Source organism: Trichomycterus rosablanca, chromosome 18 (assembly GCF_030014385.1).
Source record: "Trichomycterus rosablanca isolate fTriRos1 chromosome 18, fTriRos1.hap1, whole genome shotgun sequence".
Classification (NCBI taxonomy): Eukaryota; Metazoa; Chordata; class Actinopteri; order Siluriformes; family Trichomycteridae; genus Trichomycterus; species Trichomycterus rosablanca.
The window spans coordinates 8,903,913-8,918,044 of record NC_086005.1 but is presented as its reverse complement, the minus strand read 5'-3'; the positions used below and the strand labels follow the sequence as shown (position 1 = coordinate 8,918,044).

Genomic DNA, 14,132 nt, shown 5'->3' with positions numbered 1-14,132 from the left:
GTTTGTTTAACACTTTTTTGTTTACTAACATAATTCCATATGTGTTCCTTCATAGTTTGGATGTCTTTAGTATTAATCTACAATGTAGAAAATTTAAAAAAATTAAGAAAAACCACAGGAATGAGAAGGTGTGTCTAAACTTTTGGCCTGTACTGTATGTGTGAGCACAATGTAAGCTCCAATTCGAAGTTTTGCTTGAAATGTTTAACCTAAGACTGAACGTCAAAGTCTCTCACGATCTCGATATATATATACACACACACACAACTAATAAAATACTACTAATAAAAACATCGAGGCTGAGGCTAGCCTTCGACAATCCTTCAGCTGCCCTCCCCAATTCTTAAACTTCACTTAATTATTATTATTATTATTATTATTATTATTATTATTATTACGTATATTAAATGCAGTTCAAATTAATGTTTGTTTAATTGTATAGAGTACAGTTTAATGTTAACACAGCTTTTTAAAAACACCTTTATTTAAGTGTTTAAAGTGTATCATTACATTGTCTTAGTTATTTGGGTTTTGATCAACTAAAACAATCCTATTCGTTTTGGCCTTTTTACTGCCTAATGTGTTTTTTTCTGCTTTCTCATTTTATGCAGCGAATTAAGCTTATTGTTCAGGAACATATATTCAAATCAGATTTTTGTTTGGTAATTTATATGTAATTTGGCGGGACATTTGGATACTCAGGACACATTGGCTGTTGTAAGAAATGTTACAAACTTTAGACTAACGTCGTAAGGATTTATCAATGTGTAATTTTCAGTTTTGACTCAGCGGGCCGCTGTATACTAACATAACTTTGAGTTAGCAGCGTCAGCTACCCACCCACAGTTTCACATAAACGAATGAAAAGAATAGTCTTTCTCTCGTAAAGGAGATCGGTTAATCGGTTCATCCTTTTTAAAATATCAGAGTACGGATTTCAATGTGAATGTTGACTGCTTTTGAGGACATTGAAACTGGATGTTATTTTTTGTGAATCTTCAGTGAATCTGAGAAAATGGCATATCCAGTGATGTTGCAGGCGCTATTGTTTTCCATCCTCCTTTCCTCTCACTCAGTTTTTGGGCAGTTTAGTTATTCCATTCCAGAGGAAATGCAGAAAGGTTCATTAGTCGGAAATATCGCTCAGGATTTAGGTATGGATTTAAAAAGACTGAAATCTGGAAAGGCTCGTGTATATTCTGGGGATAGCACGGATTACATCGAGTTAAACAAAGAGAGAGGTGTTCTTCTCATCAAGGAGAAGATAGATCGAGAGTCAATATGCGTAAAAAAGACTCCATGTGCTTTACATATTCAAATGATTCTCGAAAACCCTATGGAATTATACACGATATCTGTCGAAATCACAGATATAAACGACAATCCTCCCCTTTTCCCGACTGAAGAAATTAGGTTTGAAATCAGCGAGTCGGCTGCAACGGGAGCTAGATTCTTGTTAGAAAGAGCAATGGATGCGGACGTCGGTACTAATGATCTTCACGGCTACTCTCTTCAACCGACAGATCATTTTGTTTTACAATCGCAAAATCAGGCAGAAGATGACAAAAAGATTGAACTGATATTACAGAGACCCCTCGATAGGGAAACGCAAGAACGATTTACTTTACTGTTAACAGCAGTGGACGGGGGTGAACCGGTGCTGTCTGGTTTGGTGAAAATACACGTAACTGTTTTGGATGCTAATGATAACGCTCCGGTTTTTACACAAAGTAACTATAAAACAACGCTAGAGGAAAATGCAAATAAAGGAACGAAATTAATTACTGTGAGTGCATCTGACGCAGATACAGGTTTAAACGGTCGTGTGTCATATTTTATGTCAAAAACAGTAGATAATTTGTCAAATATGTTTACTGTTGATCAACATAAGGGTGATGTGGTTTTAAATGGTCTAGTTGACTTTGAAAAAGCGAGCCATTATCAGATTGAAATACAAGCGAAAGACCAAGGCGGGCTGTCTGACTCGTGTAAGGTAACAATTGACGTGTTAGACGTTAATGATAACACTCCGTCGATAAACATTTTGTCCATGACTAATTCTTTATCTGAAAAATCTAAAACTGGAACTATTGTTGCAATGATGAACGTAAAAGATCCAGATTCAGATGCAAACGGTCACGTTCACTGCTCTATAAATAATAATATCCCGTTTACAATTACATCCCCGTCTAACAATGTATTTAGCTTATACACAGAGCATAATTTGGATAGAGAGAGAGAATCTGAATACAACATAATTGTAACTTGTTTTGATGAGGGAGTTCCCTCACTCTCCAGCAGTGCTTCTCTCCGATTACACATATCAGACGTGAATGATAATGCTCCTGTATTTGAAAAAAATTATTACGAGTCATATGTGGTCGAGAACAACACACCAGGTCTCTCTATATTCACTGTGAAGGCCCGTGACGCCGACTCCAACCAAAATGCCCGTGTTTCTTACATTTTGGAAGACAGCGCCGTGAATGGAGTTCCTGTATCATCATATGTGTCAGTCAGTGCTGATAGTGGAGTCATTAATGCTGTGCGCTCTTTCGACTACGAGCAGTTAAAATACTTCCATTTCCGCGTAAAAGCGCAGGACGGAGGCTCCCCTCCACTCAGTAGTAACGTGACAGTAAAAATTATAATCCAAGATCAGAATGACAACGCTCCTCAGGTTCTCTACCCAGTACAGACTAGTGGCTCACCAGTGACTGAGATTGTACCTCGTTCAGCAGATGTTGGCTATCTTGTGACTAAGGTTGTTGCTGTTGATGTAGACTCTGGACAGAATGCCTGGCTTTCCTACAAACTCATGAAATCTGCAGACAGGGCGCTGTTTGAGGTTGGACCACAAAATGGAGAGATTCGAACTGTGCGCCAGGTCACTGATAAAGATGCTGTGAAACAGAAGCTCACTGTAGTTGTGGAGGATAACGGACAGCCATCTCGCTCAGCTGTTGTTACTATTAATGTAGCTGTAGCAGACAATTTCCCTGAAGCTCTCTCAGAATTCAAGGATTTTACGCACGGCAAAGAATATAATTATGACCTGACGTTTTATTTAGTTTTAGCACTGGCTGCTGTTTCTTTTCTATTTATTACAACTGTAGTAGTTATAATATCGCTAAGGATCTGCAGGTGGAGACAATCGCGCACCTTCTATCAGTCCAATCTGCCTGTTATTCCGTACTATTCTTCTGATTATGCTGATACAGGAGTAACAGGAACTCTTCCCCACATGTATAATTATGATGTTTGTATGACGACTGACTCGAGAAAAAGTAACTGTAAATATTCTACTCTTGGTGGACAAAGCGTTTTGGTGGTGGACCGGAGTTTTACAGAAACGATGAAGGGTGCAATTAAGGAAAACAGTCTTCTAGTAGACTCCAGTTCTCCTGAGTTGGTAAGATCGTATCTACTATTACCCTATAATTAGTTTTATATTAATATTAAACCAAAGTAAAGAAAATTACCTCCTGCGTGTGATTGCATACGAAAATTACACTAAATGTAAATATTGTAAATGCTACGGGATTTTTTATAAATCCTCTGACAGTTAAAAAAAAACAATCAGCAGGTATTTTGTTACTCATCCTGACTTGAAAAAATGTTTTCTTTCTTAGCTGCATACAAACTTGGGACAAACACTGAAACAACATATTTGGAGGTTCTTAAGTTTTGTTTTTGAGTTTTGTTTTAGGGAGTCCTTTATTTTTCCTTTAATTTTTCTACTTTTTCTACAAAAACACGCATTAATAAAAAAAAAAACCGTGTATGTTGTTTGGTCTGTCAGAACAAACATTTTAGTTTGTGTTTTTTTCTTTGGCGAAAAAGGTCGAACGTTAAATATCCAAAGCTGATACAGTTTTACACAAAAAATTGTTTTAGTGTTTCACGGCAGAACAAAATAGTCAAAGTAAAAATAGCATTTTCAAAATATTTAATTACTGGCAAACTAATGTGTGTCACGTTGTAGATTATAAGACTTGCTGGCTGTTTTGTTACTGAAGTTGTGGTCGTTGGGTCATTTTATCACTCTCTGGTTTTTGCAGTTCTTAACTTTTGACTCAGAGTGTCGCTGTTTATTAAGGGTGAGCTAGATCTGTTTGTATCCGCCTCAGACTCTCTACAGCGTTCTGAAAAATCAGAGACAGAAAAGCTCCCTGTCTTACTTTGCGAATCAACGCATTCGTGTTGGATTATTTCCGTGGACCATTTATTATTTTGGGCTTACATTGGATACCTGTTTATATCACTGCCTATTACTGGATTACTCTTTAAAATGATTTGAAAATTTCGTCGAATAGGAGCTCTTTTTTTCTCAGACAGTGCAATGTTGTGGCATACGGTATTGTTTTTCATTTTCCTTTCTTCATGCTCCGTGCGCGGACAGGTCAGTTATTCGATTGCAGAGGAAATGGTGAAAGGCTCGATAGTTGGAAACATCGCTCAGGATTTGGGTTTGGATGTTAAATCCCTCAAATCGAGAAAAGCACGCATCTATATGGGTGGCGGCGTGGAATATATTGAGCTAAGTAAAGAAAGAGGGCTGCTTCTTATAAAAGAAAAAATAGACCGCGAGGCTCTTTGTTCAAAAACGACTTCGTGCGCTTTACATCCTCAGCTTATTCTCGAGAATCCAATGGAGTTATACAAAATAACAGTGGACATTAATGACGTAAATGATAACGCTCCATTTTTTAGAAGAAATGAAATTACATTTGAAATAAGTGAATTTGCTGCACCTGGTGTCAAGTTTACGTTGGAGAATGCAGCAGACCTGGATGTTGGTTTAAATGGCCTTCTTAGTTATTCACTAAAACCTACAGAATATTTTGCGTTGCAGCTTCAAAGTCAAACAGATACCAACAAAAATATAGAAATGATCTTACAAAAACCTCTAGATCGTGAAAATCAAAATCAAATGTCTTTGACTTTAACCGCTACTGATGGAGGTGAACCACCCATGTCTGGCACTGTACAAATACACGTATCTGTTCTTGATGTTAATGATAACGCTCCTGTTTTTGATCATAAAAATTATAAAGCCACAGTCACTGAAAATTCACCAAAAGGCTTCGAATTAATAACTGTCCGAGCTTTTGATAATGATGAGGGACCAAATGGCTTAATATCATATGACATCTCAAATGTCATCGATTTAAATGATGCGTTTGTCATTAATCCAAAGAGTGGTCAACTCTACGTGCATGGGTCGATTGACTATGAAAGAGCAAATCATTACCAGCTAAACATACAAGCTCGGGATCAAGGAGGACTTTCGGACTCATGCGTAGTTGTAGTAGAAGTCATAGACGTTAATGATAACAAACCTGTGATTGATATTTTATCCATGTCAAATACTATATCGGAGAATTCTAAGTCCGGCACGGTAATTGCGATGCTAAATGTTAACGATCCTGACTCGGGTTCCAATGGACACGTTCACTGCAGTATTACCGAACAAATACCGTTTACCATCATATCCCCATCAAGCATCTTTTTTAGCCTTATTACAGCTCAGGAACTTGACAGAGAGAAAGACATTGAATACAACATTACTGTAACTTGTTCTGATGAGGGAGTTCCCACACTCTTCAGCAGCGCTTCTTTCAATTTACACATCACAGACGTGAATGACAACGCGCCTGTATTTGAAAAAAATAATTACGAGGCTTATGTGGTCGAGAACAACACACCAGGTGTCTCTATATTTACAGTAAAGGCTAATGACGCTGACTCAAATCAGAATGCTCGCGTTTCTTATATATTAGAAGATGGCTTTGTGAACGGAATCCCTGTGGCATCATATGTGTCAGTCAGTGCTGATAGTGGAGTCATTAGTTCTGTGCGATCTTTTGACTACGAACAATTAAAGGACTTTAATTTTCGTGTAAAAGCGCAGGACGGAGGCTCCCCTCCACTCAATAGTAACGTGACAGTGAAAGTTATTATCCAAGATCAGAATGACAATGTTCCTCAGGTTCTCTACCCAGTACAGACTAGTGGCTCACCAGTGGCTGAGATTGTACCTCGTTCAGCAGAAGTTGGTTATCTTGTGACTAAAGTTGTTGCTGTTGATGTGGACTCTGGACAGAATGCCTGGCTCGCCTACAAACTTCAAAAATCCACAGACAGGACGCTGTTTGAAGTGGGACCACAAAATGGAGAGATTCGAACTGTGCGCCAGGTCACTGATAAAGATGCTGTGAAACAGAAGCTCACTGTAGTTGTGGAGGATAACGGACAGCCATCTCGCTCAGCTGTAGTCAACATCAATGTAGCTATAGCAGACAGTTTTCCTGAGGTTCTCACAGAATTTACTGAATTTGGTAATGACAACGATTACAATGAGAACATGACTTTTTATTTGATTTTGGCTCTTGCTGCCGTGTCAATGCTTTTCATTTTCTCAGTAATTGCAATAATTTCAGTAAAAATCTTCAGATGGAGGCAGAATAGACTGTTTTATAAATGTGCAGCTAATCTACCAGTGATTCCATATTATCCACCAAGCTACGCAGACGGTACTCTGCAACATGTGTATAATTATGAGATGTGTGGGACAACCGACTCAAGAATGAGTGATATGAAGTTTGTCAGGCCATACAGCCAAGATACTTTGGGAAGTGTAAGGCACAAGGGGACAGTGCAGAGAGAAAAGAGCGCCCAGGAGGACAATGACCTTCTTTCAGAGGTGAAGTATACTTGCACAGAAATGTTGTGCAAATCAAATAAATGTAATTTAACAATTTTGGTGCATGAACAGCGGATTTGAAACGTTTTTGTGTTTTAGAAAGCAGAATTTTATGTGCCACATCATGTAGCATAAATTAAAACCGGACTTGCTTTGTGACTTCACACAGTGTAAAATAACACTTCATATTTTAGAGATAGATCCATTTTAATTAATTACTAAATCATGTTGGCTCTAATGGTTACAACACAATTATGCATTTCATGTTTTTCCACCACATTCATAGTATCCTAATGTGCTGCCATTTTTGCTTGCCATTAGCAAATAAGTCTGTGTTTTTTTTTACTTTCAGTCTTTGTATTATTTATATGCTGTTTTTACATAAAGATATTATTTTATCACAACTGTGCTTAACATTTTAGTGTTGGTAATGGTCGTTCACAAATGCAATACTTTATTTGGCCCCTAAGTGCCGCTGTTCATTGCATCATATGTTGTTCCTGTTATTTCATGTGACTTACTTCAACATAGTGAGAAAGGATGTGTAAACTGTCTTACTCACGTTAGGCTTTTGTCCGATTATTTGTACGTTTTTATGCTGCTTAAATAACGGATTTTCTGGAGTCGTTACAACATTTCTATTTGGATATTGTGCTTTTTGGATTTCTTGGGTGTTCAAAATGGATCCTGGAGAAAAAGGCTGGGTACAGGGATTTTCATTTAAGACGATATTCGGTTTGTCGCTGCTCTCTAGTCTTGTCACCGGGCAAATACGTTTCTCCATTCCCGAAGAAATGGCAGTGGGATCTTTAATCGGAAGCATTGCTTCGGACCTTGGTCTAGAGCCAAGAAGACTGGTGGCGGGAAAAGCTCGTGTTTTTACCGCCGGTGGCAGCGAGTACGTGGGGTTGGACAATGAACAAGCGCAGCTGGTTGTTAAGGAAAGAATGGACAGAGAACAGCTATGTGGAGATATTTCTGTATGTAGTATCAGTTTTGAAGTGATCTTAGACAATCCAATGGAGCTGTATCGCGTTACAGTGGACATACTAGATATTAATGACAACAGACCTGTCTTCCCAGAGAGCGAAATTAAGCTGGAAATCAGTGAGTCTGCCCTCCCTGGGGCTCGTTTTTCTTTAGCTAGTGCCAATGATCCAGATGTGGGTGCTAATTCGCTGCAAAAATACACGTTACACCCAACTGACCACTTTGTTTTGAACGTTCAGAATGGTGTGGACGGTAGTAAAAATCTAGAAATGGTGATACAAACCGCACTAGACAGGGAGGAGAAGTCGTTACATCAATTGACGCTCACAGCTTTCGATGGAGGAAAACCTCAAAGGTCTGCCGTTGTTAAAATTAATGTTGTTATCCTTGATGCCAATGACAATTCCCCGATATTTAGCCAGCCCTCTTACAAAGCATCTCTGGTTGAAAACGCGCCGAAAGGTACACTCGTAATCAAAGTTTTTGCGACTGATGCTGACGAATCTAGCCACCAAATTCAGTATTATTTTGAGCATGCGACCCCTGCAGCAAAGGCTTTGTTTTCCATTGACGCAGGATCTGGGGAGGTCAAAGTGATAGGCGACGTGGACTACGAAAAACACAAGCAGTTTAAAATCAAAGTTAAGGCTAAAGATCACGGAGGGCTGACGGACACAAGTGAAATTATAATAGACATTATAGATGTAAACGACAACGTTCCAAAAATCACAATTATGTCTTTTTCAGGCGCAGTGTCTGAAGACGCAGAGCCTGGTACTGTGATAGCTATACTAAACATACAAGATCTCGATTCAGGCGATAACAGCAGAGTCACATGTTCTATTGATTATGATCACCCGTTTAAAATTGTATTATCATTATCCAATTACTATAATCTAGTGACAGATTCAGCACTGGACAGGGAACACATCTCTGATTACAACATAACAATAAGAGCAGTAGATTCAGGCATTCCAGCCCTTTCGAGTAAAGAGATTCTATCTATTAAAATATCTGATGTAAATGATCATGCACCTCAGTTTGAGCAGGAAATTTATAATGCTTATATTGCTGAGAATAACCCTGCCTCCACATCAGTCATTACTGTTAAAGCCCATGATGCAGACTGGGGACCGAATGCCATAGTGTCCTATTTCATTGTAGATGGAGATTTAAATGGTGCACCCCTGGCATCATATATCACAATAAATTCAGAGAGTGGAATAATCTATACAGTAAAGTCATTTGATTATGAGCAATTGAAATCATTCAAAATTCACGTAAGAGCACAAGATGGGGGCTCACCCCATATGTCCAGCAATGGCGCAGTGCATATATTAATTCAAGACCAGAATGATAATGCACCTCAGGTTCTCTACCCAGTAAAAACCAGTGGATCTTTGGTTGCTGAGATTGTGCCTCAATCAGCAGATGTTGGTTACCTTGTCACTAAAGTTGTTGCTGTTGATGTGGACTCTGGACAGAATGCCTGGCTCTCTTACAAGCTCCAGAAAGCCACAGACAAAGCGCTTTTTGAAGTAGGACCACAAAATGGAGAACTACGTACTGTACGCCAGGTCACTGATAAAGATGCTGTGAAACAAAAACTCACTGTAGTTGTGGAAGATAACGGACAGCCATCTCGCTCAGCTGTCGTGAACATCAATGTAGCTATAGCTGACAGTTTCCCTGAAGTGCTCTCAGAGTTTACTGAATTTGCCACTGCTAAAGATTACAATGACAATGTGACATTTTATTTGATTTTGGCTCTTGCTACCATTTCATTGCTCTTCATTTTTTCAGTTATTGCCATAATTTCAGTAAAAATCTACAGATGGAGGCAGAATAGACTGTTCTATAAATGTGCAGCTAATCTACCAGTAATTCCTTATTGCCCACCAAGCTACACGGATGGTACTTTACAGCATGTGTACAATTATGAGATGTGTGGGACCACCGATTCAAGAATGAGTGATATAAAGTTTGTCAGGCCATACAGCCAAAATACCTTGGGTAGTGCGAGTCACATGGGGACAGTGCAGAGAGAAAAGAGCGACCAGAAGGACAGTGACTTTCTTTCAGAGGTGAGGACTTTTTCCATGTGCACCTGTGGGATATTTGGCATGTTTTCCTGTTTGTATGGGTTTATTCATACTGTGGCTTTCTTCCTGCATCAAAAGGCTTTCAAAAGTTAGATTGGCTGCTTTAATTGGTGTAATTAGATGACATGACAAAAGAGTGTGTGTGTTTGTTTGTGTGTGTGTGTGTGTGTGTGTACCCTGTCCAATGTATTACCCCTACAGTGTGCCCACTGTTTATGGGTGGTGCCAGACCTTGTACAACCCTACTACTTATTATTTCTTGCAATAATGAATATTTACAATAGAACATTAGTTCAAATTTCATTGATTTGCTTAAGAGCAAAGGTTCTCTTGCTTCACTTTTTGAATAAGGATTTCTTTGTAGTATTGCCACCCTGACCCAATTTTAATGTGCACATGTGCACGCACAAAGAGAAGCTCACCCCTTCCTCCACACAGACACACACATACACAGAGCGAGAGAGAGAGAGGAAGAGCATTATTGTTTTACCATCTAATACCCTGGCTGTGCTGTTAGACTTTTTTGTAGAAGTGCAGATTTAATGTGCAGGTCTGTTGTTTCTCCTTCACTCATTATTAAATGACATCGCTGTTAAATAATGCTGAATATGCTGAATTGACACCCTGTGTACAGCTGCACTTGGGATGGGGGGGATGGGAGAGATTGCATTGCATTTTACTGAAGGAGCCTTTACTGATATTGCAGCTGTGGCACAGGCAAAGCTACATGCTACATATTTATATTTTACTATACACTAAGCATTTAAATGGACTTGTTTGCCTTACTCAGAGCAGCAATCAGTGGCAACAAGGCTGGCACACAATCTGTTTTTTTTCTTGTTTTTGCAGAGTTTAGCAGTTGGGTGCTGTGTGGAGAAGGCAGTGCCATGACTGCAGTGTTTAAACCATGAGTTCTACTGCAGAGTTCTACCTGCATTAAGCACCCTGAAGCCCTAATCTTTAATCTTGTGTATTTATGCAATGGGGCTTTGTGCTTTTGTGCATATTCTTTAACTCAGTTGTTTACTGATACATTTACATTGGGTTAATATAAGGCCTGTATTGTTTAGTTAATACTAAATAGCATCATAAGCTTTTTGATGCTGCACTGAGCTTTTTATGATGTATCTGAGAGCTTTTGCTTGCTGCACTGAGACTGTGCCAGGTCATCTTAGTTGCCATGGAGACGGTCCAAGTTTCTTAAAGAGACAGTAACACTGACAACATGGCCCTGGAAATATTAGTTTTTACATGTAGTTTCTTTAATTTGCACATTTAGTATTACTACTACATTATACAGTATATTATAATGTTATGTGAAGTCAGGCACTAATGTTAGAAGAAATTTAATTTGTTCCAAAAATCTGCATTTGGGTTGAGATTAGGGCTTTGTGTAGGCACCTGGAGCTCCTTTGCACACAACTAGTTAAACCATGTTTTTATAAGCCGTGCTTTGTGATAGGGTTATAATCATGCTGAAAGAATAGAGCGATTGCCCCATATTGTTATGTAATTTTTATACACGTTAGCAATGGGGGAGCATGGTGGTGCAGTGGGTAGCACTGGCACCTCACAGCAACAAAGGTCTGGGTTTGATTTCTGGGCCTGGCAAGGGTCCTTTCTGTGTAGAGTTTGCATGTTTCCTCTGGGTGCTCCAGTCCAAAGTCCAAACACATGCAGTCAGACCAATTGGAGCTCCTAAAATAGCCCAGATGTGGCACAGCAATGGCAATAAATGTGGCAGAGTGGTGTCCTTATACTTTTGGCCACATATTGTATATATCTACTGTTTTATTGACTCAAAAAGCCATTAAGCCATATTGCTTAGTTAGAAAGCATTGGCATAGGCTGTGTGCTAACAAATATAAGCATGACTAACTGAATGCAGATTTAAAGTACAGCATTGCATTAACTATGTGCATGTATATGAAGCTGTCTGGTCGTAAAATTCATTTATTTTTATTGTTGTTTGGTTGATGTTCTAGCTGCATACAAAATGGATTGAGAGCTTAAAACCCATGTGTTAAAATGTGATGTGTAGTGTCTTATTGTAATAAGTACATTATGTTTGTTTGATTTTAACGTCATGTTTTACACACTTTGGTTACATTCATGATAGGAACAGTAGTTACTCATTACTCAAGGTTCATCAGTTTACAAGGTTATATCGAACACAGTCTTGGACAATTTAGTGTCTCCAATTCACCTCACTTGCATGTCTTTGGACTGTGGGAGGAAACCGGAGTGCCCGGAGGAAACTCACACAGACATGGGAGAACATGCAAACTTCACACAGGATTTTAACATCATGTTTTACACACTTTGGTTAAATTCATGACAGGAACGGTAGTTACTCATTACTCAAGGTTCATCAGTTTACAAGGTTATATCAAACACAGTCTTGGACAATTTAGTGTCTCCAATTCACCTCAACTGCATGTCTTTGGACTGTGGGAGGAAACCGGAGTACCCGGAGAAAACTTCGGGAGAACATGCAAACTTCACACAGGATTTTAACATCATGTTTTACACACTTTGGTTAAATTCATGACAGGAACGATAGTTACTCATTACACAAGGTTTATCAGTTTACAAGGTTATATCAAACACAGTCTTGGACAATTTAGTGTCTTCAGTTCAGTCTTTGGACTGTGGGAGGAAACCGGAGCACACGGAGGAAACCCACGCGGACACAGGGAGAACATGCAAACTCCACACAGAAAGGACCCGGACCGCCCCACCTGGGGATCCAACCCAGGACCTTCTTGCTGTGAGGTGAAAGTGCTACCCACTTAGCCACTGTGCCGTACATTATGTATATGTGCATATAAAATAATATAATTCCAACTTGTGTCAATATTTTGGAGACAGCCTCCTTGTTCCTGCATGACTGTGCACCTGTGCACAAAGAGAGGTCCATAAAGGCACATGTTTATTATGAAGGAACTCCCTCACATAGCCCTGACCTAAACCCTCTTAAACACCTTTGACATAGATTGAAATGTCCCTTTGTTTAACATTAGTCTAGGACCTCACAAAAAAAAAAAACACTTTAAAATGTTATGGAAAGCCTTACCAGACTAAAATAGTACAAGGGTGTGAATAATAGTAGAACTTCATAATGATGGCTGTGGGTTTGGAAAGGGATGTCCAACAAGCTTATGTTAAGGTGTGTACATATTTTTGACCATATAGTATAAATGTTGGGCGATGGTTTGAATACAAGGTAGCAAGGCATAGTCACTATGCTTTTATTTAAAATTTGGGTGATTTGAATGAGTAACATGACACTAGGAGATGATGGGTGCAAGGAGGAAACACACATTTAACAAGGCACCAAACAATCACTGGGCACCACACACTCACTTTATATTTGTGAAAGCACAATATTTTCTTGAGTCTGACCTTTTCCAGGGTAGCACTGTTGCTTTACAGCAAAAAGGCCCTGGGTTTGATTCCAAGGTGGAGCGGTCCAGGTCCTTTCTGTGTGGAGTTTGCATCTTCTCCCTGTTTCTGCATGGGTTTCCAAAGACTGCTCTGGTCTTCTCCCACAAGTCCAAAGACATGCAGTCAAGTTAATTGGAGCTACTAAAATTGCCTAAAATCACACACACTATGTGTGTGTGTGTGTGTGTGCCTTTTGGAAGGAATATGACTATGCGCCTTTGACCAGGTTAAAGTGATGGCAAAACAGACAATGAATAAATGAATCAATCGATCAATCAAATACTGAAAATACATTACTGAACTACATGCACTGCGTGGTAATCATAAAACTGGGGTATGGTTGTATGTCTCTTTGTTTGCCCTGAGATTCCCAACTTTGTTACCACATAGATTCGCTAACATATCCTTTTAAAAAATCAGTATCTAAGGTATTCTTAAAGTGTGGGACTGGTTGATTTTTAATGTTGGAGTTTTCTATTTCGTGGATATGGGTATACATGGAAGACAGAGCAAGTGCATATTTGGTTATATGGAAATGTTTGCTCTTGCTGGTTCGAGGAAAAAAGGCCTTTAAAGTTTCAACATACTAATGTTTTTGTGAAATGACTTGATCTTCACAATTGCTATGCAGTTTTGCAATTTTGCTCAAGTATTGCTATTACACCAAACATATACTACAGTATATAGTCAAAAGTATGTGGACACCCCTCCTATGATAAAATTTAGTTGTTTCTGCCACATACATTGCTAACACTCACTCACTCACTCACTCACTTAACCACTTGTCCAATTAGGGTCATGGGGGAGCCTATCCCAGCTTTTCAATGGGCGCAAGGCACACAGTAAAACCCAGGACGGGGTGCCAATCCATTGCAGGACAGACACAC

General features: G+C 39.1%; 2 protein-coding genes across 2 annotated transcripts; both read left to right on the top strand.

Moving 5' to 3' along the window:
• Window positions 1-370: 370 nt before the first annotated feature.
• LOC134332891 (cadherin-related tumor suppressor) lies at window positions 371-6,787 on the top strand (the record flags this gene model as incomplete). The annotated part of the gene is made up of 3 exons (XM_063014724.1): window positions 371-398; window positions 1,077-3,412; window positions 4,403-6,787. Coding segments are annotated over 3 exons (4,749 nt in total), but the record flags the coding sequence as incomplete, so codon positions are not given.
• Window positions 6,788-7,386: 599 nt separating this feature from the next.
• LOC134332890 (protocadherin gamma-A2-like) lies at window positions 7,387-9,891 on the top strand. Its single transcript, XM_063014723.1, has one exon. It carries the CDS (start codon window positions 7,387-7,389, stop codon window positions 9,889-9,891), a length of 2,505 nt encoding a protein of 834 aa, XP_062870793.1.
• The last annotated feature ends 4,241 nt before the right edge of the window (window positions 9,892-14,132 follow it).